Raw genomic sequence first — 23712 nt, forward strand, 5'->3', positions numbered from 1 at the left:
TCCAGTTTGCGACTAACGTTGGTTTCATAAATCTGAGCAGATGCGCGTTTATGACTGACTTTTATTTATCATCTGGTTTTCTCATCTGGGAGGGGTATTATACAAATTCAGCAGCACCTTCCGAACTTGCCGCCGTGGGGGCTATAACCCGCTAAGCACCCCGGTAAATACGCCACTGAGTCTGAGATAACAATTTTTTCCCCCTAACAGAATTCGGTTAAAGAATTTAATCAGAGTGCAGTTCATGGATCAGCAAATCATTTCAAACATCATGAACCTCTGGAGACTTTTTCAAAGATGTTTTTCGGTAGTCAGGTATCTGACATCGTATTAAAAGTCCTCTGGAAACATTTTACCATCCTACATTACAGGCCCGTAACCAGAAATTTCGTTCGGAAGCGGACCAAAGTAATATAACAATAGATTTGTCCATCCTTTTATTTTTTTTTGGTCATTTTTTTCGCATTTCGGTGGAACAGCCCCCCCCCCCCCCCAAGCCCGGCTTTGCTATATTACATAGTTCTTATTTCCAATCTTGGCAGCAAGTGTCTTACAGAACCATCAGTTTAGCTTAGAATCAGAGACGCATTCACCGCCTGTGGGGCTACACGAATTTTACCGCCCCCCCCCACCCTTCTCTCATTCCACAATCGGATTTTCTTGACTACTAATTCCTTGAATTCGCCTCTCCGCGCAAAAACCAATTGACCCCCCCCCCTCCTTACTGGGCACTCGCCTGCTACTTACACCTGTACCTCTATCACTCTTTTGATCACTCACATGCTTGCATGACACCCAAGTCTTGGAGCAGAGCCTCTAGGTTTGAATTTTAGATGAACACCTCCAAACCAGACTTCCCACAAACCCTTCTATAGTGAATTTATAGCATGGAAAAAACAAAAAAATGATTGCAATTGTCCGGGGCCCTTGGCTGGAATCCTATTAGCCCCTCACCCTTGTGGGGGGGGGCATGCATATTTGCTTACGGTTTTGGGCTCTCGCATGAGGGGGGGGGGGACTGACAGGGGTCCAGCTCTGAGGCCCGGGACAATTACCCATCATTGTTACTCAAATTTGGTAATTGTTATATAACAATACTCCGTAAAAAGTCCTCAAAGAACACTAATTGGAGGCCGAAAAATTTGTGTTTTCTTCGGGACCCGAACTCTTGAGAAACTCGCCCTTAAATGAAGGACGTCTTCGCTTTTTGCCAGTGACAAAGAGATGTCACTGATATTAAATCATAGGCGGAGATAGATTTGGAAGTCTGAAGGGGGGGGGGGACACGATGATGAAGATATCAATTCATATATGCATATATACATTAGATCAGCAAACTTCACCTTTGACGCTGGGGGGCATTGCCGCCCCCCCCCCCCGCATCTCCACGCATGCTTTGAGGGTCTGGTCCCCCCGAAATGTGAGAAAAATGACCGAAAAAAAGGGGAAAAAGGTGGCCAAATCTATTGTCTACCACTTTGGTCCCCCCCCGTGGGGGCAATGCCCCCCCCCCCTGCCCCCCGTATCTCCGCCCATGCTTTGATGCCCGTTGGTCAAATTCCCCTCTTGTCCATCCGAGATCATGAAAAGATGTCGTTCGTCCCCGAAGGGCTTTGATTCCGCTATTTCTCACGTCTTGAACCCAGCTTCTGGTAAGGGCAGCTTGCTATAATATTAAAGCACCAGCAACAATGCCATGCAACGACTCCTTTATTTGTTGACCAAATATTCGCCAAACAGATCTCCAACAATACGCTTTGGAAGTATTGAAACACTTGTTGAAGTTCTCATTCATGGTGCAGATTTCGTTCGGGTCAGACGCGTTTGCGTCTTGACCTAAAGGAAAGGCCTCTCTTTGAGGCTTAACTCAGACTTGAGTAAGTATAACAGTTCTTAGGGTTCGGTTTTGGGCATTGACATGGTTAGGCGGCTTTGGGGGATAACCCAGTGTTTTAGTTTGATGTTTTCTTTGTTGTCATCCCGGTTAGTCATTGGAGGCCAGTTGCTCAGCCACTTACACTTTAACATCGTCGTGGCAATGGTATCACGGGCTAGTATTTTTCTAGTCACTGTGCCAGTTGGTGCCGGGTTTTGAGGTGGTGGGCTTACTGACCCAGAGCTGAACCCATTATTTCAATTCGAAACTGAAAATAAAGACGCAAGCCAAGCTAGATGAGACACCAATTGGCATCGAGCGTCATATCCACGCAACCATGACTCGCACGTTCTGGAGTGGTACCCTAGGCTGTGATAATTGGCTTACTCCAAGCCAGGATTTTTTCATGGGCCCTCTTTAAAGGTGATTTATTGTATAAAAAACAGGATTCATCTCCTTGGGTTCGGGGCTAGAGTCCAGAAATAAGGGCAACCCTCAGAGAGAGAGAGAGAGAGCATTAATTTGTCCCGATAATGTTGTTAAGACGGCCTGGGAGGCACTCCAGGAAAAAGTCTGATTGATCAGGGGTACATTGAAATTTAGTCCCCTCCCTCGCTCGAAATCTATAGTAGCTACGGTTTACGAAAAGGTGGCCCTCATTCGCTATTAGCACATTTCGCCCTCGGACGTTTCCCTCTCCCCGATGTTTCGCCCCAAATGTGTGGGCGTCTGTATAATTGAACTTATGAGTGAGTGAGTGATCATATTGTCAACCCGTTCCTCTGTCGGGTGACTTCTACTTAATCAACTATGCATTTAACCAATTTCGGGCAGAGTATTTTCGATGCGCGTGCCACACTACGAATTTTAACATGCAGTTCATACATTCTGTTTTTACGGGACACAAGCGTTCTCTCCACATTTCTGCAAAATATTGTTCAGCTCTCCTCTTATTTTCGTAAAAATGTTCAGTTTGTCTCTTTTTTGAGGTCTAAACTTGTTTTTATTTTTGAATCATAAATTCGATTATCGCAATGCAGATTGTGTATGCAAGTACATCGGAAGAAGTTCATCTCACCTACGCCATGCTGGGCATAGACACCGGAACTGAAGACTGCTTGTATCCCCCCCCATTAAACTTTGTAAAAGGGCTTAGCTTCTCCCCCCCCCCCCAAAGAATTCATGGATAAACAATTGTACAGGGTGGGCAAAAAGGTCCATAGAAACTTTAAAAATTCATAAAAACCGGAAAAATAACAAATAAAGAACGGTTTGCAGGGTTAGCATCGCTAGGTCACGGTAATTTTCTTGACAGGGGGAAAAATAGCCGGTAGGTGGCGCTGACGTACACAATAGGGTGGATCGAAAAGTATAGGAAATAAAAATTTTTTTATTTTTGAAATTACTTTTGACGTGGGGTGGAAAAGTTGTGTGTTGGGTATATATATTAGTTTGCGTAATTTTTTTTTATTGAAATCCATTCGTATCTTCCAGTGTTCCAAGCGCCCCAAAAATAGTTAAAAATTCACGCTTTTATGAAAATGTATTAAAAACTGTAAATTAATGAAAAATGTTTATAAATATTGAGGTATTAAAGAGGGAGTACAAACTTATGAGTAATAATAATTTTTAAATAATACATGAAGTATAAATTTAAAAATCAAAGCAATAAATCATAAAACTTATAAAAATCGAACTTATATAATAGCTTTTTTAATTGTATTAATTTGAAGATTTACATATTTTAAATGTTGTAATGCTTTTTGGTATTAAAATGTTTGATATGGCTTCTTGATTTTATCCTATTCAATATGAAGCCGTGTGTCTTCTGCGCACACACACACTTTCCGACGCCTCAGACACTAGGCAAATGCATCTTTCAACTGCTTCGGTACGGCATGAATATTTTCACCGTTCCTTCCAATTTTTACTATACTAAATTATTTTATGCATTTAATAATAAGCAATAAACGATTTTACATTCTCTACCTATACTATTTTCCCTGTAAAATCGATTATTTAACTCTTTTTTTAAAATTCAATATTTGCATAAAAATCGATTTTTGGCAAATATTTAAGTGTCTTGGGGAGCCGGAAGAAATTAATTGAAATTGAAAAAAATTTCCATTTATATGCTTAGTGTGCTTAAAAGACAACTTTTGCATCCTATAAGCCGATTCTTTTATCCACATTCGATCCACCCTAGTACACAAGTCAAAGAAAAGATGCGCAAATAACGAACAAATTGTCTCCAAATCGTTTATTACAGCAGTATGTGTTCCACATGACCACCACCACCATAGGCGGAGATAGACTTGAAAGTCTGGGGGGGGGGGGGGGGAAGCAAGATGATGATGATGTCAATTCATATATAAATATATACATTAGATCAGTAGACTCCATCTTTGACGCTGGGAGGGGGGGGGGGACATTTATGACCTGAAGAATTCAAAAATGTGACGTCATTTTCCCGTTATTTCACTTCCTATCAGTTATTGTTTCTTACCTCATTAAGTTAAAAAATCGTTATTGGGTAATTTGCTACCATTTATCCGCTTTCCGATGTGAGTTGTGTCGAAAGTGCATATATGTTCTGATACCTGATATATCTAACCGTTTGCGTGCGTATCTAGTTTTGTACATAAGTTAGTTTTGCCATCTGTATTTTGAATGAAGTGTAATACTTGAATATTTGTACAGTTGTAGGCAGGGCTGCAACTAGGGGGAGGGAAGGGATCTTTTGCGCCGTACGCTGGACAAGGAAGGACGCCAAGTTTGCATTTTGTTCGTTCAAAATTAAGAGGAAGGAGTGCCACAAAATGGGCATTTGCCCCCAAATGACAGTGCCAATTTTTACTTTTGGTTGTGGCCATGATTGTAGGAGCTGTTGCGCCTGAAGCTGGAAAACGAAAATAAATCAACTTCAGCCAACCACCACTGCGTCGAATCGAACCCAGGTCCCTCGTGATGCGAATCCCTCACGTTGGTCATGTGACCGCACAGTGGCTACTATCGCTGCTGAAAATGTTCTTCCCAAAACTTAGGAAAGAATTTTTCACTCTGAACACTCTTTAGACAACGCCAAAATTAAATATTTATTAACGGTGGGGGGGGGGGGGGGAGCAATTACCAAATTTGAGGAAGAGGCAATTTTTGGGGAAAAAATAGGAAAAATAATTAACTATAACTAACTTATTACAGTAGAACTTCTCGATAACGGACACCCATGGGACAAAAACTTTTTTTCCGCTAACGGGGAGTGTCCTGTATTGGGAAGATACGATATAGAGTTGAACCTCGTTTATACGTCTTTTACATTTATGCGACGTTTGACTTCGGTCGCAATTGGTTCCTTTATGTTACTGTGTATAAAAATGATACACCGGTAGTTATGCATAATCATCAATCGTCTCGATAAAGAAAGTTCATTAAATTTCACTACAATTACCACTTTCGCCGGTGACTATGCATAATTTCCAAATAAAGTCTGCTAAAAATGTAAAAATCTTTAACTTTTCTTCTCTTCATTAAACCAATTACCGTATATACTCGTGTATAAGCCGACTCGTATATAAGCCGCCCCCCCCTCCCACTTCAGGACCACCAAAACCGCAATAAATTGAAAGCCCGTGTATAAGCCGACCCCAAAACATCCGTCCATTTCACAGAAAAAAATTCTTACATTTTCATGCAAAATGAATAGCTTGTGGAAATTTACAATAGAAAATGATTCAAACTTTTTAAACCATTTCTTCTGAGTCTCCAAGCTCATCGTAATCCATCAGATCATCATAAGGTCCGGCATCTTCGTTTTTATCTTCATCTGGGCTGTCTCATCGCTATTGTCACTTTCAAGCAGGATAGATATCACCTTCAGTTCCGTCCATCGCATTGCTGATGCAACATTTTTTGAAATATCGGATGATAATTTCGGTGGAAACAGGAATTCCACGCCTCATGTACCCATTGGCACACCACGTCAATGTCAATTTTCTTTAAGGCACCACTTTATCATCGGAACTCATCCATTCGATCCAAAAATCCCTCAAATAGTCTTTGAGAAGCTTATTGATGCTCACGTCTAAAGGCTGTACAATCGACGTTAGCCCACATGGTATCAAAGCCAATGATGTTTTAGATTTCTTTGCCTCGGCTTTGACATTATCGGTTCTGTGGGGGGTTTGAACATATCCCATACCAATAATGCCGGTTTTTCGAACGCTGCTGCAAAAATGACTACTGACTGCGGGGGTCGATATTTTCTCATCAAAAACTGACCCGAGTATAAGCCGACCCTCCCCCCCCCCCCACTTGAGGAACGAATTTTTCTACAAAAAAACTCTGCTTATACACGAGTATATACGGTAATTATTTTTTCCCATACATGACACGTGCACAATACATATTTTGCAATAAAAATTGAATTAAAATAAGTGTGAAGAAGAAATAAACGTTCATTGCAACATTATCAGTTATGTTGGCTTTCTTCAGACGTATCAACATCTGTAAACAAAACCAACGTTACCATTCGGAATCATCATCCTGGACCATAGTTATGTTCAGTTAATTGAGTAATTAATTGACGGATTTTATTATATTTACCAATACCAGCTTTTGATTACCGTTGAATATGATAAATTTATGAACATATTTATGAACAAAACATAAAAATCCGATTTTATGAACAAAAATTTACGAATTGGAGTTTGGGAAAAAAAATTAGTTTGCCTGATTTTACTGTCCACTATTGAAAGTTTCCGCTAACGCGGAGTGGGGGAGTGAAATACAATAAAGCCCTACTCCACGGGACCGGGAATCAAAAAGTGTCCGTTAATGGCAGGTGTCCGTTACCAGGAATTGTCCGTTAAGGGAGGTTCCACTGTATTAAATGACTACTGATTAACTGCATACAGTTGCTTTCGTGGCCCGGGGTATTTGGGGGGGACACACACACTCATACTTCCGGCACAACTCAATCGGTAGTAAATTGCCTATGGCGATAGACCGGAGTTGTGCTCGGTTTGAATGAATGAATGTATTAAATGATATAAAAATGCAAAAAAAAACCATTGTTATAGAGCTTTGGAGTTTTACAGTGACGGGGTGGCGGTGGCAAAACCAAGTCTGCCCCTCCTGACAAAAGTTTGTTGAGGCATGATGAAAATGCATTGAACGCGAAGATTTCGAACGTTCGAATGAATAACATATTTCACAAGTGCTTTGCGTGTCATTCAGAAACATAGCAAAAGGATCGTTCGAGGAAAATGGCTACTGGAAATGCAAAAGTTTTTATCCGAAAAAAAGAAAGAAGAGACAAGAATTCGTTGTAAGTGCATAAATTATATAGCTCTAAAGAAAAAAAAATGCCCACATATTAAAATTCTCGTTGATAAAATTATCAAAATACTGTATATATATATAACCAATTGCTTGACAATTCTAAAAATATGACTTGTCATAAAAATAAGACGTCATCAAAATCCGAGCCCAACTGGTAAATATGAGGGGCAACGTCACCCATTGCCGTCTTAAGACACGGGCTCACGTGGGCGCGGCCCAGGGGACCTCACAAAAATGAGAGAGTTGAAATTTTCAAGGAGCATACATATAAATTTGCCTGGTAGGGCCTCCGAAAATTCCCTAGGCCCGGGGTCTATGGTGCTCTTAAGACGGCCCTGACGTCACCTTATGAACAATTAATACAAGTTTAGTTACCATCAGAGAAACTACGATATACTTAACTCGGAAGTGAGTATTAAACGAGTTTTAAAGCAACTTTAAGTGCATTGAACGGGTAAGGTCATTTTCATTCTATTTTCATTGTGTCTGAGCGAAATCTCGAAACCGGAAGATTCTCCGTTAACCTTGATGTCATTAACCCTGAAATGAAAAAAGAAAAGAGAGAAGTGTTGATAAATTACATAACGCTGTTGACGACAGTCCAACTGAAGAACAAAACCCGCCCAAACTACAGTACCTTCATAGATGCCTCATGAATACGCAATCTCTTGGTATGATGTTGAACATGTCAAACAAGCATGTTGTCTTTCTCTCTCTCTCTCTCTCTCCGTGACGTAAACTTCTAGTTTTCAACTTCCTCATCCCTTGGTATGCTCCTGGACATCTCTCGTAAAGTCCGTTGGAGCCTTAGGGAGGGTCGAGGGGGGTTTCTAAAACCCAATATGGGATTCGAAGCACGCGTCACGTTCGCAAGAGATGATGGCGAAAGTTAATTTAAAGCTTCCGATTCAGCTATTTTTAATACAGATGTAACTGAAGAAGAAGAGGTTCAACTTGTATGTATGGATGTGGTGTGTTTGTCCCCGTCTTCACTTCTTCTGGGAAGTCGAGTCCATCAACAACCACCTCTCACTGTGGTTCTCCGTCCAAGCATCTCATCGATATAGCTTTTAAGCTCCACTTTCCACACTCTACTTTTTTTTCTTTTCGGTAGTTTTTAATCGTACTCTGGAAAATCGATGGGCATCGAGACATTTTCTTGAAGACGTGACTTTATATCATTTATAATTGAGATCTTCGAAAAATAGCACCTCTTCCATTTTCGTTGGAATATAACTTCAGACTGTCAACGGCTTGGTGAGTGCTTCATGTATTTACGTCTCTTATAAATTTCTATGAACTTTGATTGAATTCGCGACAAAATCGGATTGTCATAATTACCTATTCACACGTATCATCGTTTGCATTTACAGATTTGCTTTGCATAATGTTTCGCACTTTATTCATCACCGTGATATCTTTGGTCACTTGTGCATGGTGCCAACAGAATTTCACTGGGTAAGTTATGCTATTATATACAGAATATTTAGACAAAGATTGAAAATTGTATGTTCTTGAAAATATACGGGTTGCAACATAGCTAACTCCTCGAACCACAAATTCCTGGCGAACCGTTGATTTTAGAGGTCACAGTAGAGTCTCGAAATTTCGAGTTTCCGAAACACATCCTACAGCATCTATATCTTATTCCAGGACAAAAATACAGTAAGTACGCTAGCAGTACCGTAACTAGGCAGGTGCACCCGCACAGGTCCCACTTCGAAGGGGAGGGGTCCAGAATGGGCCTAAATGGGTCATTATGGGCCGAAGAATGGCCTAGAAGGGGGCCTAAATGCAAATGCTTGCACAGTAATGGCTAGTTATGGCCAGAGCCGTCTTAAAAGCATCATGGACCTAGTGATTCTTCTGAGGCCCCACCTGGCAAATTCTCAAAAATTCAACTACTTTTCATTTTTCTGAGGCCCCGGGCCGTGCCCGGAAGTGCCGAAAAATGAGAAAAAAATCATAGAAACTGGGAAAATATGCATTTAAATGTCGAAATATGCATTAAAATGATAAAAATTCTTCAATATGCCCATAGGAATATTGAAAAATATACTTAAAGTGAAAAAATATATGCATCTGAATATGCGCAAAATGCAGAAAAAATGTGCCATAATATTCTAAAAATGTAAAATATTCACAAAAAAGTGCATCAAAATAAAAATATGCACAAAAGATATGAATATTAAAAGCACTGAAGTAATCGCAGTAAAACTGGAAAACGCGTAAAAAATGAGAAAGCACGCATTTAAAAATTCCTAAAAATATGCCCTAAATGTGAAATAGTGAAACATTTTCTTTAAAAAAAAAATCAAAGATTTGATTAAATTCAAAAATGAAAATAATTTTGCAAACATTAACACAAGGTGATTAATAGAAAAAATGCTAAAAATATGCTCTTATTTTAAAATTTCGGTGATTTTATACATTTATTTGCACTTATTGCTGCACTTGGCTGCATTTATTTATTAAATATAAAGAAGTGCTAAAATACAAATACGTGGGCCACAACCGCCAAATTGCCCGACGAGGTGGCTCAGAAAAAGATGCCCATAAAAAATGTGGATATCAGATACAGTCGAATCCCGTTTTAATGAATACAGTTATAGCGAAAATCTCGTTTTAACGAACACTTACCCAAGATAAGTTTAACAATACCCAAGATAAGTTTACATAGAAACAATGTAAATATCTGGAATTCCTTTATAACGAAATTTCGTTTTAACGAAGTGATTTCTCCGGTCTCTTGAAGTTCGTTATAAAGGGGATTCGACTGTATAACCAAAATACTGCAACCCAATAAAAAAGATCATATCACTAAAGAAAAGACTAATAAATAAATATACAGTACAATTCCCATAAAGAATACTTATGGTTGTCTTATCTAAGTATGGATAGCTTCTCGATTTACCCCAACATGCTTATCGTGTTTCTTTGTAAAAGTGCCAATTGTGTTAGAATTCCCTACCCCCGGGCGTAAGCTATTCCACTTATTAACAACCCTATTAGGGAAAAACTCTCTGAGACACCACAGCCTAGAATTGATACCTTTAGCAATTTACCAATTGATACTGGTGTTCCCTTGTCAAAGCAGTTGATTGACGGTGTATTAATAATTCATGGTCCATCCTATCCACCCCGTTGAAAATTTTGAACACTTCGATCATATCTCCCCGACACCTGCGTTCATCCAATCTAAACATATTCAAGAAAATTCTAAATGTTTTATAACTGTGTTTAAAAATCTTAAATAAAGGAAATTTGAATTTGAAAAAATTAAGTCTCTCTCCGTAACTCAAGCCTTGTGTTCAAGCAAGAGCACGCGTCTGCACCCCTTCAACCAAGTCTATGTCCCTGTGTTGATATAGTCTTCGAAACCTAAAGGCAGTGCAGAATGAACAATATTAAGCCTCGGAAAAGCGGAAGAATAACTTTAGGAGAACATACAATGGTGGCTTTATTCTTTAAAATATGCATTTGCATATTATCCGGGCTTTACTGATAAGCTTCACAGGGCAGATGGATACTCCCAGAATCGCACCTTGAGTTGTACGGAGTGCAAAAGCATCGCCAAAAAAAAGGACTAAAATCTCATTCTGATTGATCTCAGTCATAAACAGCGATTTAGTCACCGAGTTGAAGGAAGAGAATAGACTACCCTGCGTAGCACAAATATAAGGAATATACAGTAGAACCTCTCGATAACGGACACCCATGGGACCAAAAAGTTTTTCCGCTAACGGTGAGGTACGATATACTACAGTGAAACCTCCTCATTTATACGACTTCCACATTTATACACGTTTGGCTTCGGTCGCAATTGGTGAAGAAAGTTCATTCAGTGAAATGTTCATTTTAATGCTAAAATATGTTACTGGGAGTGTGAAAGAGTGATACAACGATGGATATACATAACACACACACAAATCGTCTCGATAAAGAAAGTTTGATTAAATTCCACATTTATCACTTTTACCGGCGATTATGCGTAATTCTCAAATAAATTTGGAAAGTCTGATAATATGGAGAAAATTATAATTTTCCTTCTCTTCATTCAACAAAAAATTATTTTTAGCCGTACTTTATAAGTGCACTACACATATTTTGCAATAAAAATTAAATTAAGTGTGAACAAGATAAAAACCTTCATAACAACGTTGTGATGTTAACAATCTTCTAATGTTGGCTTTCTTCATATGTATCAACAAACAAAACTAACATTACTATTCGAATTCACCATCACCATTGAGTTAATTAAGTAATGAATTGATTATGTATCGTATTTACCAACACGAGCCTGGAATTAAACATAACCTTAGTTGAATGAGATAAATTCTCGGTTTATGACGAAAAATTAGTAAATCAGAGTTTGGAAAAAAAAAATTAGTTCGTCTGATTTTATTGTCCGCTATCGAGAGCGTCCGCTAACGGGGAGTGAAATACACTTAAAGCCATATTTCACGGGACCGGGATCAGAACGGTGTCCGTTAGGGCAACACCAGCTAAAGCACCAGCTATCTGCTCATGGACTAAAAATATAATTGTGTATCACTTATGTATCTGCTTTAGCTGATGTTGGTTAGGGGAGGTTCCACTGTAGTTAGTCACAATTAGGGTGACCATCCCGATTTTTTATCTTTTTCTGGCCGTCCCGACTTTTTTTGCAAAAGTGTCTCAGATTTCCGCGTTTTTTGCACGAAGCCCACTTGAATTTTTATTCTTTATTGAAGTCAAAGATTGAAACTGTTTTTAAACTCATAAATTATTATATTATGATAATTACAACTACAGTCTAATCCCGTTTTAACGAATACCGTTATAGCGAAAATCTCGTTTTGACGAACATTTTTCTAATCCCCCAAATAAGTTTACATAGGAGCTAGCTCGCAACCTGGAATTCCCTTATAACGAAATTTTGTTTTAACGAAGTGATTCCTTCTGTCTCTTGGTGTTCGTTATAATGGGATTCATGTATTAATATTCTATATATAAATATAGAATATTCATATATAAATATTCTCCGCACTTGTCTTGATGAACGTTCCATTTCGTGGAATTCATTTTAATCCACTGCAATTAACAGTGATGCTTCATTTCCCGCCATTGTGATTTTTCGATTATTTCAGTAATATTTGGCAACTGTTTACTTTTGGCAATATTTTTGGCGGTAATGTGCGATGTCCCGTATTTGGAATAGCAATTTCCCTCCAGGAAATATGGTCAGCCTAGCCACAATATCCTTTTCACTCAAAATCTTTTTTTAGACTCTTTGTAAAAGGGTTTTTTTTGAGAAAAAACACGCACAAAAAAACAACAAAATAATCAATTTTCTGTGACTCGTAACTGAGATATACGTCGCAAAATGAGTCGCATAAATGAAAAAAAGTCGGAAAAAATATCACTATTCTCTCCCATATCATCCGCCGGGAGTGAAGAATTCTTGTGAGAGAAACGTATAAATGAGAGGGTGTATAAGTGAAAGATTACTGTAGGCCTATGTCTTGGTAAACAGTCTGAAAGAACGGCGAAGAAAAAATCGTGATTGTGAGATAAGGGCTATTTCTTTCTCCAAGTATTTCGTCATTGTGACGTCACACAATCAAATCAATGTTCCATTCAGGAAACGGTTAAATTTTGTTCATTCGTAGCTTATACGTTGTCAGACATGTTCTTGTGGTGTAGTGGTTATCACATCCGCCTAACACGCGGAAGGTCCCAGGTTCGAGCCCTGGCAGGAACAATGTGTTTTTTTTTTCTTTCCCCCTTGACCCGTTCAGGACAAAATATCCTCGAATATTACTTTTTTTCTTCGAAATTTTATCATGAATCTTATCCTTTTTCGAATTTCTTAGCTTCATTAAAACGAAAAAAATAAAAAAAATCTAAATTCGTTAAAAATAATACAGTGGAAACTCCCCTGACGGACACTCCCCGTTAACGGACAGTTTTCTGATCCTCGGTCTCGTGGAATAGGGTTTTAATGTATTTCACAAACTCCCGTCAGCGGACACTCTCGATAGCGGACAGCAAAATCAGTCAAAACTTTTTTTCCAAAATTATTTCTTAATTTTTTTGTCATAAACAGAATTTTTCATATTCAACTTGGATTATGTATAATCCCAAAGTTCGTGTTGCCAAAAATGATTAATCGTCAATTAATTACTTAATTTATTAAACATAATTATGGTCCAGCAGGGTGAATTTAAATGGTAATGAGACGGTTTTGTTTGTTGATACGTGTGAAAGAAAGCCAACATTTACAAGACTGATGGTGTTGTCGTGAATGTTTTTACCTTCTTTTCACATTTATTTAAATTTAATTTTCATTGCGAGATATGTGTAGTGCACGCACGTATCATGTACGGGCAAAAACAATTCATTGGTTTGAATGAAGAGAAGAAAGGGTATAAATTTTTCCATAGTCATCAGACTTTCCCACTTTATTTGGGAATTCTGCATAATCACCACTAAAACTGATAAATGCACTGAAATTTAATCAAACTATCTTTATCGAGACGATTGGTGATTATGGTTAACCATCAGTGTATCAACTTTACAGTAACATATACATTTTTAACATTAAAATGTATAGGAACCAATTGCAACTAAATTCAGACGTCGTATAAAAGTTTCGTTCGCTGTATATCGTACCTCCCTATCAGTGGACACTTCCCGGTAGCGGAAAACATTTTCGGTCGTTCCCATGGGTTTCCGTTATCGAGAGGTTCTACTGTAGATATATCACAAAGAAGTTCATTGCCCATAGGGTGGCCAGATGTCCCGGAAAATCGGGACAGTCCTCGTTCTTTGCTAATAAATGCAATGTGCTAAAAAATATCGTTCGAGACAACTGTTTGCCTCGGTTTTTAATTTATCTAATTCAAGATTATATTATATAAATTAAATTATTTTTTGAAAAATTAGTTTTATTATCAAATTTCAAATTACCCACATGTTGTTCAGCTTCGAAATGAATGGACTGTCATCAACACAAGTTTGGACCCGGAATGCTTATGTTACGCAAAATAAAAGCACAGAATGGCCAGCTTGATACTCAAACTCAAAAGCCCCTACTAACCCGTGGGGCCCCAGTGCGAAAATAAGCTTGGGTTCCTTCGTAAAATGAGTGGTTTTCGATAATTCGTTGTAATATTCTGAATATTCGGAACATTCTCGTGGTTTTGGTGGTCACCTCGCTTTGTTGCACAAAATTATTCTTTAATTGATATTTTCTGTTAAAGTGAAACCTCTGTTATACGGACACGGACACCCACGGGACCGAAAATTTGGTCCACTAACGAGGAGTGACAGTTGATGGATAGTAAAATACACTTTGTGGGAGTCCCGTTGACGTAATTAAAAGAAAGTTACCGTTAACAGGAAGTGTCCACTAACGGGGAGTATCCGGTTCCACTGTATAGCGAGAATGCAGCTGCAGCTGTCGCACACCCTTACGGCTGCTTTGAAACTCGAACACATAAACACACTTCTTTTTCACTCTTACTTCACAAAGCATTGTCCTCCGCACTGTCGAATGCATTTGATAGGCAGCCAGAAGCGACGACAACATTAGGAGGGCTAAAAGTTGTTGGTCGTCCCGTAAATACTTGACTTAATCGCATCCACATGAGAGGGTATATTGCATTGTTTTTACCTAAATTATTTGGGGGGAGGCCTTCAGCCTCCTTACAAAATTCATTTGGGGGGGACTCAAATGGCTTCAGCCCTAGGTTCCGGCACCTATGTATGCAGCATTTCCTGAACAACGTTGATATCAGCTCTAAAGGTATACTCTTCCACGCAACTGACTTCTGGGTTTCTTTCGAATATAGTTATCGATTATTGTTATCAGAAACTCCGAGTTCCAATGACATCACATTAACTCTCTGAGCGGTTTTTAAAATTTTCTTGATCAGCGTTATAACAGCCACAGTCAGGGCCGTCTTAAGAGCATCATGAGCCCCCGAGCCAAGTGATTTTTCTGAGGCCCTACCTGGCAAATTTTCGAAAATTTCAACTACTTCTAATTTTTCTGAGGCCCCTCTTCTCGTGAGGCCCCCGGGCCGTGCCTGGCCATGCGTTAAGACGGCGTTGGCCACAGTGGAAATCACTAAAACTTTTAGAAATAAAAGGTTATATAAGTAATTGCCACTTATTTTCAAGAAGAATAATGTTTTTCCCCAATTGTGTGTGTGTGTGCGTGCGTGCGTGAGCTGATAAATTCTTTCCCCCAAACACGAATTCATAACAACAATGAAAAAATGAGAATAAAAAAACTCATTTTCTGTTACTTATGCGAAAAGAATAATCGTATATTACCTCGAAGAGAAAAGAAAAACATCGTCTCCCACCCCCCCCCCCGCCCTTCTGTTATTAGACTAAGGTCGGTATGACACTATAAAAAATTTCTAAAAGTCCTGTTATAAAACTTGAAAAATTCAACCAATAAGATTATCGGTCGCATTTGCTCGAATGTAACCTATGAGCTTTATTGGAAGGATTTTTTGAGTTTTATAAAAGGGATTTCATCAAACTTTTATAGTGTAATACCGGCCTTAGAACAAAAAGCTGACTCCGGCCACAGGCTGTTTATTGACAGGGTGGGGGGGGTGAAACATGTTATCAGACAAAGCGTTCTGTACAGAGATATCCTGGGGATTTCCAATATGAGAGGGTTTTAAAAAGACGAGATATCGCGGGATTGCCGCTGTAAGGGTTAAGCAGCGTGCACTATACTAAAAAAACGCAACCAGGCCTTCACTCGCGCATATAAGACGACGTAAGTTTTTGAAGGAGTGAAAACCTCGTCCTATACGAGAGTAAATACGGTACGTTCCGGTTTTTATCGAGATTTGTCCCGGTTTCTCAGTTGCATGATCTGGCCACCCTAATCACCCATTTTCTTAAACTGAATAATAACTTAAAGCATGAAAGTTTAGGATCTAACCATTCTCTTCTAAAACATGATCTTGTTATTAATTAAACATTCCCGGATACACCACTCCTAAGGGAACGCTTTGAAATCTCTCTTAGATGTGAAGCAGGATATGTTCGGTCCTTCAATGTTCAATGCCAATTGAGCAATTCAAATATTTTCCTCAAATTAATGCTCTGCCATTATATTTTCACCTATATATACCGATCCTAAAACATTAAATTCATTTAATTTTTACAGTCACAAAGTTCTCGGAGTATTTGCCAGTGATGAAGATGAACTCAATCTTCTACGAGCATTATCTGAAAACCCAGTGGTATGCAGAGCTAATTTCTCAATCATTACTGAAAATGCTGTTGTCATTATCGTGAACATTTTGTTTTAAAAAATCGATACTTAAATTATTTTCCGGAATAATTTCTAGGTTGATTTCTGGAACGATCCGATAGCCTTATACGAGAAGATTAACCTCCGAATTCCTCCCGATGTTTCAAAAGACCTGGAAAATGAGCTGCGATCGAAAGGAATCGATTTCTATGTCGTCACTGATAATCTCCAGGAGTGAGTTAATAACAATTGAATAATAATTGTATTTATATAACTTCGAAACCTAAAAATCGTATTATATCAAACGGGTAGCGATAAATATTTTTTAGACTCATGTGTGGGGGGTCATTTCCTATTCCAGATGGATCAATACTGAAAGAGAAGAAAATCCGCCTGATGATGAATGGGCAGGAAGACAGGAAACTTTCCAAGTCGATGTTTACCATACTTTCGAGGCAGTAAGTTGAACCTTTGATGATCCAATCACTTTCGAATTCATTTTTCAATCTCTCAACTATAGCTATATACAAAGCAGTGTTCGCCAATACGCATCTAGATGCATGATGCATGCACGCATCAAAATTCAATTTTACTCCCCCAAATTTCGTCCAGGAGTGAGAATACTCCTTTAAATTTTAGGAATTTTTTGAATGGGATTATATATTTCTCTCTCTCTGCTTTTTATAAAAAAAATATCCATCTTCTCACAAAACTACTCTTTAAAATTTTAGAGAAGAGTTAAATTACTCTCTACTTTTTTTATTTTGTATAATACTAATACACAGTTCCTGAGTTCTACAATTGAAATTACAGGAGTGATAGCCGTACGGCAAGACAGACAATTTCTACGGAAAACGCGGTGTCGGTGAAGAGATATCGATGTTTAGGCAAAGGAAATTCATCTCCGCCCTCATGGGGACTCGAACTCCGGTCTGCGTAATTACAGTCCCTACATTCTTAGTAACACAAGAGGCATTAGCACGCCATTAATTGGTTACTACGAGCAAGAAAAATAACTAAACGTCACAGAGAATGAGTTTTTGGCGAAACTGAATTTCTCGAAGCTCATTAACGACAAATGAAAAAATGAAAGCATTTGTTTTAGTGAATCAATAAATGATAGCTGGGCCCTCACTTCGCGAGCCATCGTTATTCCCATCTTAATGCACCTGAACCGTATTTGATTAAATAAAAAAAAAAAAGAATTAATTTCTTAGTGAAGCAATAAATGATAGCAAAGATGGTGGAAAAAAAATGTGGGTAGGTTTGAGGGAATCGAACACACAACCATCGGTATGTGTACCCCGTGCTCTAACCAGTGCGCCAACTAAGGCACAATTAAGTATATCTATTGTTAAACGTCACCAGCAAAGATTTCACTGAGTGACCTAATGGTTAATCACTCATTTCGGCCAGTCACGATGCACTAAATTTCTATAATATAGCTAAGAATGTAGGGTTTGTTTATAAGCTCCTCTCTCGTTTGCCGGACGAGTGCTCTACCTCTAAGCAATAAAAGCAGATGGGGAATACCGCTTTTTTGGAGCATATGTACATGCTGAATAACTCCGTACGATGGACGGCGATAACATTCTACTAATTGCTAGCAAATGACATCAAGGCCACCAGATGGCGACGTATATGCAGAAAAATACTCACTCTCCTTCGTTAATACAATATATATCGAAAACTGTCTGTTTGTGAAGAGATATTGATGTTTAGGAAAGAAAAGGTTTTGAAAGGGGAGCAAAAACGTGTGCGAGCCACACACAATCACACACAATTAGCGGAATGTTGCCACCGTCCATCCCACGGTGCTATTCAGCATATACATATGCTCCAAAGAGAGGTGCTCTATTTGCTTTCAAAGCTTAGAGGTAGAGCGCTCGTCCGGCGTACAGAAGACCGGGGTTTGAGTCCTCGTGATGGCAGAGACAATTTTCTTTCCCTAAACTTCGATATCTCTTCACAAACAGCTCGTTTTCTCCATATATTGTATTTACGAAGGGGAGGACATCTTTGTCCGCAAAGATCCACACTTTTTCAATCGAACTAGGGTCGCAGACGAATTTTTTTAAATCGCATATTAACATGCAATTTAAGTCACTGGCGCCTAAAAAATGAGGAAAAATAATTCCTAAAGTAACTCTGGGAGTGACTGGGGGGAAGTATTACACCCCACGTGCCCAAGAAAGAAAGGACGACACCCCCCCCCCCCTCATAATTGCCTGTTACTGGAGGGAAGAAATTTCACTGTCGCTTCTCACGATATGAGTAAGATTGCCATAATTTGGCAATTTCTGAATTGGGGTAATGCATTCATTTCTCGAAGAAGTGGGTTTGTGACACTGGGTCCCACCGGAAAAAATGTGTGGAGGCACCCTAGATATAACTATGCTTCTAATATAGCTTCTGGTACTGGGGTATGGACATCTAAGCGGTATTGTGGTATTGTCCTGCAAAAATATAACCGCAAAATTTTATAACCGCAAAATTATTATGAATTAATAAAAACTTTTCTTTCGAAACTGAAGATATATGACGGCTGAATATAGTATTTTTTACCTTTTCTGTTGCATAGATCAGCTCTTATCTGGATTCAGTCGGAACCAAGTATGCTTCAATAGCTTCCGTGAGGAATTTCGGTACGACATTTGAAGGAAACCCTATCAAAGGTTTAAAAGTAAGTACACACATACACTCCCCCCCCCCTCCAATTACAGAGTTTATTGTAACCCTCTCCAAGTTTCAGAAACATATCTAGCTCACTGTCATGATAATAAGCTGTAATTCGCAGGTCTTGCTGATTTTTGAATCCTCAAGAGATTTGATATAAATCCCTTATACATACAGTCGAATCCCGTTATAACGAACGCCAAGAGACCGGAGCAATCACTTCGTTAAAACGAAATTTCGTTATAAAGGAATTCCAGGTTACCTAGCTAGTTCCTATGTAAACTTATTTGGGGGGATTAGAAAAGTGTTCGTTAAAACGAGATTTTCGCTATAACGCTATTCGTTAAGACAGGATTCGACTGCATTTACAAATTACCTGAGTACTCCTTCGTGCTCATTAAATGCCAGCGCTAAAGAAAAGATGAATTTTTGACAGTTATATGTAACTGGCAACCTATATCACGAATCTCTTCATTTAGATCGGATCTGCGAGTAACAACCACAACAAATCCGCTGTTTGGATCGACGCCGGTATCCACGCCAGAGAATGGGTAGCACCAGCAACGGCTTTGTTTTTCATCGAACAGCTAGTTACTGGTTACGACACTGATCCAGATGTCAAGAAATTAGTCGACAGATTCGACTGGTATATCGTACCCGTGGCTAATCCCGATGGATACAAGTATACTTGGACAACAGTAAGTTCGAAAATACGATGACAAGATTACGCTGGTACACATTTGAATAAAAATTCAATAATAAATTTACCAATCATACTTAGTTCAAGTAATAGTAATTTAGGAAATTTTGCTCGCGCGCGTGTGTGTGTAATCAAATGCATCTGTTTTTCTTCCTATATCAAGAATCGCATGTGGCGTAAAAATCGAGCATCTGATCCATGGAATCCGTTCTGCGCCGGAACCGATCCCAACAGAAATTTCGGTTCCAATTTCGGAGGTATGTGAGCGTCAAATGGTTTTAAACAGTTCATATACTCGAGTTACGAATCAATGAATTGGTATTTCATGCTTATCTTTTCAGGTCGTGAAGTAAACTTTTTCATTCATTTTAGGAATATTTCGCATCCGATGTTTCGTCCCCGCTACATTTCGCCCCGGACGTTTCACCACTGATATTTCGCCTGCCCTGACGTGTGAGTAACCAAATGAGTGTCTGAGTGACCAAGTGAGCGGGTGAGTGACCATATGAATGACTAATTGAAGGGGTGAGTGACTGTATAAGGGAATAAGTGAGTGGGTGGGTGGCTGTATGAGTGAGTGACAATATGTGACCGTATAAGAGACCAAGTGAATGTGGTCACTCATACGATCACTAACTTGATCATTCACATGGTCACTCACTTGGTAACTCGTACGATCACTAACTTGATCATTCACATGGTCACTCACTTGGTAACTCATACGATCACTAACTTGATCATTCACATGGTCACTCACTTGGTAACTCATACGATCACTCATTTGGTAACTCATACGATCACTCACTTGGTCACTCATGTGGTCATTCACATTCTCACTTGGATACTCATACGGTCACTCACCCACTTATATGGTAATACGGCCACTCACCCAATCACTTGGTCACTCACACAGTCAGTCATTTACTTGGTCATTCACCCTGGCACTCGTACAGTCAGGGCAGGCGTAATTCGAGGAGTTAAATGTACCGGGTATGAAACGTCGGGGGGTTGAAATGTTGGTGTCGAAATTTCCGGATCCCATATAATTCATACTGCACTGGAAATATACCGAATAAAAAGGAAAAATATATATTGTAGTACTATATTTTGTGTTGTAAGGGAGAGAGATTTATATGTCACAGAGTACTTATTGAAAGTGTGCTGTCATTCCAGGTGAAGGTACAAGTAGCAATCCCTGCTCAGAGATATACCGCGGTCAGAGTGCGTTTTCGGAAGCTGAAAGCAAAGCCGTTCGCGATGGTGTCTTGGGAATCGGAAAAGGCAAAGTGAAAGCTTATTTCTCCTTTCACGCGTATTCGCAGTTATGGATGACACCGTACGGACACTCCAGGAGAAATCCTCCCCACTATGCCGATCAGGTAATACCTCAGACATGCGCAATAACCTATGGTTAATTTTGTGTATCTATAATATACATTATCAATTACTTTTCCCGTTATGATGATATTTTGTTTTTATTTTCTACTTACTTATTTTTAACTATAGTGTATAGCTAATAAGAAATTTGTTCTATCTTTGAACAGCTTCGTGCTCTTCAAGTAGCTGCGGCAGCCATCCAACGAAAACATGGCTTGTGGTACCGGCATGGCACCATCGCTAACACCATATGTAAGGACTCTTCTCTTCGTCCGTTCAGTTAAAATTTTCATTTAGCTGATACCAACATGACCTAGGACTAGTTCCCATAATCATTACGGTGTCATTCGAAACATAGGCAACAGTTTTAATTGATCTGACAGGTACTTCTACTACAAGTGCCTCGTGCAAAACGTGTAGCAATTGCGTACAGTGACGTTGTAAGTGTTTCTAACCTGTGGGTGCTCGTCGTAAGCTTTATGTAGGAAATTTTGATTTCTGATCAATTCTGGGGTGCTCGGATCCATGGCACTGATTACCGTGGGTGCTGAGCACCCCGACTCCGACGCAACTGATTGCATAGCTGTTAAATTAATATAAAAATCAGCTTTACAACTTCGTTACGGGAGTCTCCAGTACTTCATTCTGCTGGGAAATGATAGAAAAGACAATTTCAAAACTTTCGCCAGGGAACTAGGTAATTAGGGACTGGTTTGCATGACAATTTATTTAGACAAATACGGAGAGATACTGCGAAAATTGAAAGGCATTTATGATCAGGGCCGGATCTTGAATCCTGTGAACTACGCGGCCACCGAAGGCGCCAACTGAAAAGGGCCGACTTTTTAGGGCGCTAACTGAATGGAGAGGGGGAAATTTTTTTATCACTAAAATATCATTCACTTACACTTGAAATATATCCAGAACCGGCTGATTATGACCCGTATTGATCGACCGTTATGAAATCCAATAAGTGGGGCCAGAGGCGGATTTATGGCTTTGCCACCTGCTGGCAGCTTAGTCTTAACGCATGAGCCCACCCGGAGGCCTCAAGCGAATAGGGGCTTAAAAAAATGATATCTGGTTGAAATTTTCGAGAGTCAACATGTAAACTTACCCGGGAGGGCCTCGGAAAAAATCACTCCTCTTAAGACAGCTCTGCCTGTGTTTGCTATTCAAATTTTGCCTCCCTTTTCCCGTTTTAATTTTATATTTTTGGCCACCAATTATTGAAATTTGCTGCCCCTTCGAACTTGTCACTCTGGGCCTGTTGCATATTTGTTCACGTTTGTAACCTTCGGTGGCACCACATAAATATTCTGTACGTCTATATATATATACCTTGTGCAACCGTGATACGGGCCTTTCATTGTGATGCTTATTTGTATTTTCGGCCAATACGTTTTACTACACAGTTGATTGTTATCTATGTATTAATTAGTTTAACTCCGTAATGGATTAAGCCTTCGTTGTGTTCTGCTGCATACAATAGTCTCGCTTGCTTCCTCATGACTGCCTTCTACTCGGTTATTTCAGAGCCAGAGCCCGCGCTTAGCCCTTCACTGTCAACTGGGCCGCAACTAGGGGGAAGCAGGCGGGTCTCGTGCCCCGGGCGCTGGACCAGAGGGGGCGCAAATTTTATTCTCAAACCTCTACTTCAACATTACAAGGGGGCGCCCAAATGCTCACTTGCCCCGGGTGACGAAGCATCTAGTTGCGGCCCTGACTGTCAATACGCTTCTGCGTGGCGCATCAATTCACCTGCAAGTAATGATACATCCTTGTCCTGATTTCTAAAACGACAAGTGAGGGTCAAGGGTATTTGGCCAATATTAGCATAATTTTTTGTGGCCTCAAAATCGAAATATATGTAGCAAATATATATTATTTTACTAAGCAAACATCTTTGGCCCTTGTCATAGGAGCCCTCAAAGCCTGCCATTACTTAGGACGATGCCTACTTTCCCCACCTTTGGCGCCACAAGTAGTTTTTTTCTTTTTCTGCATATGCCGATTTTTCCGTATGCATGTGATCGTATTACTAATCATAATTTTTTTTTTTTTTTTTTTTGCTCAGACCCAGCGGCTGGATCCTCTGTAGATTGGGCTTATGACGGTGCAGATATCAAGTACAGCTTTGCTATAGAGTTGCGGGACACTGGCAGAGAAGGATTCATCCTGTCCAATAGGCAGATCGTTCCGAACGCCGAAGAAAACTGGGAAGGAGTCAAGGCCGTCGTCGAACTTATCGATGCCGAACAGTCCGTGGGTCTGGGAAGATTCAGCGTCAAAACTAGATCATGAAAAAATTAAAAGTGTGTAGGATATAATAGAGGTTTAGGAGTATTCGAAAAGGAAAAAAAAGAGGAAATATTATTGGATGGGAAGCCAGAGGTTCGAGTTGTTTGCTTTAGACGCATCGATGAACTATCAGTTAATTTATTTATTTTCAGAAATTAAAATATATCTCCAACTTTT

General features: G+C 39.4%; 1 protein-coding gene and 1 non-coding gene across 2 annotated transcripts; both read left to right on the forward strand.

Moving 5' to 3' along the window:
- Positions 1-8136: 8136 nt before the first annotated feature.
- LOC149081787 (carboxypeptidase B-like) lies at positions 8137-23712 on the forward strand. The gene is made up of 11 exons (XM_089235557.1): positions 8137-8473; positions 8590-8674; positions 16395-16470; positions 16579-16715; positions 16843-16939; positions 19063-19164; positions 19637-19855; positions 20021-20114; positions 21031-21236; positions 21402-21486; positions 23312-23712. The coding sequence occupies exons 2-11, from the start codon at positions 8604-8606 to the stop codon at positions 23536-23538; spliced, it is 1314 nt and encodes a 437-aa protein (XP_089091683.1). The 5' UTR covers positions 8137-8473; positions 8590-8603; the 3' UTR covers positions 23539-23712.
- TRNAV-AAC (transfer RNA valine (anticodon AAC)) lies at positions 12887-12959 on the forward strand. The gene has a single exon. It is a non-coding gene; the product is annotated as a tRNA-Val (tRNA).

This window comes from Pholcus phalangioides, unplaced genomic scaffold (genome assembly GCF_987345545.1).
Source record: "Pholcus phalangioides strain wild (caught in Gottingen) unplaced genomic scaffold, Ppha-v1.0 ptg000009l_1, whole genome shotgun sequence".
Classification (NCBI taxonomy): domain Eukaryota; kingdom Metazoa; phylum Arthropoda; class Arachnida; order Araneae; family Pholcidae; genus Pholcus; species Pholcus phalangioides.

Coding starts and splice junctions, on each gene's coding strand:
- LOC149081787 (XM_089235557.1), top strand. CDS start 8,604: ATGTTTCGCACTTTATTCATCACCGTGATATCTTTGGTCACTTGTGCA. Junction 19,165..19,636: donor ACCCTATCAAAGGTTTAAAA/GTAAGTACACAC, acceptor CTCTTCATTTAG/ATCGGATCTGCGAGTAACAA. Junction 20,115..21,030: donor TTTCGGTTCCAATTTCGGAG/GTATGTGAGCGT, acceptor CTGTCATTCCAG/GTGAAGGTACAAGTAGCAAT.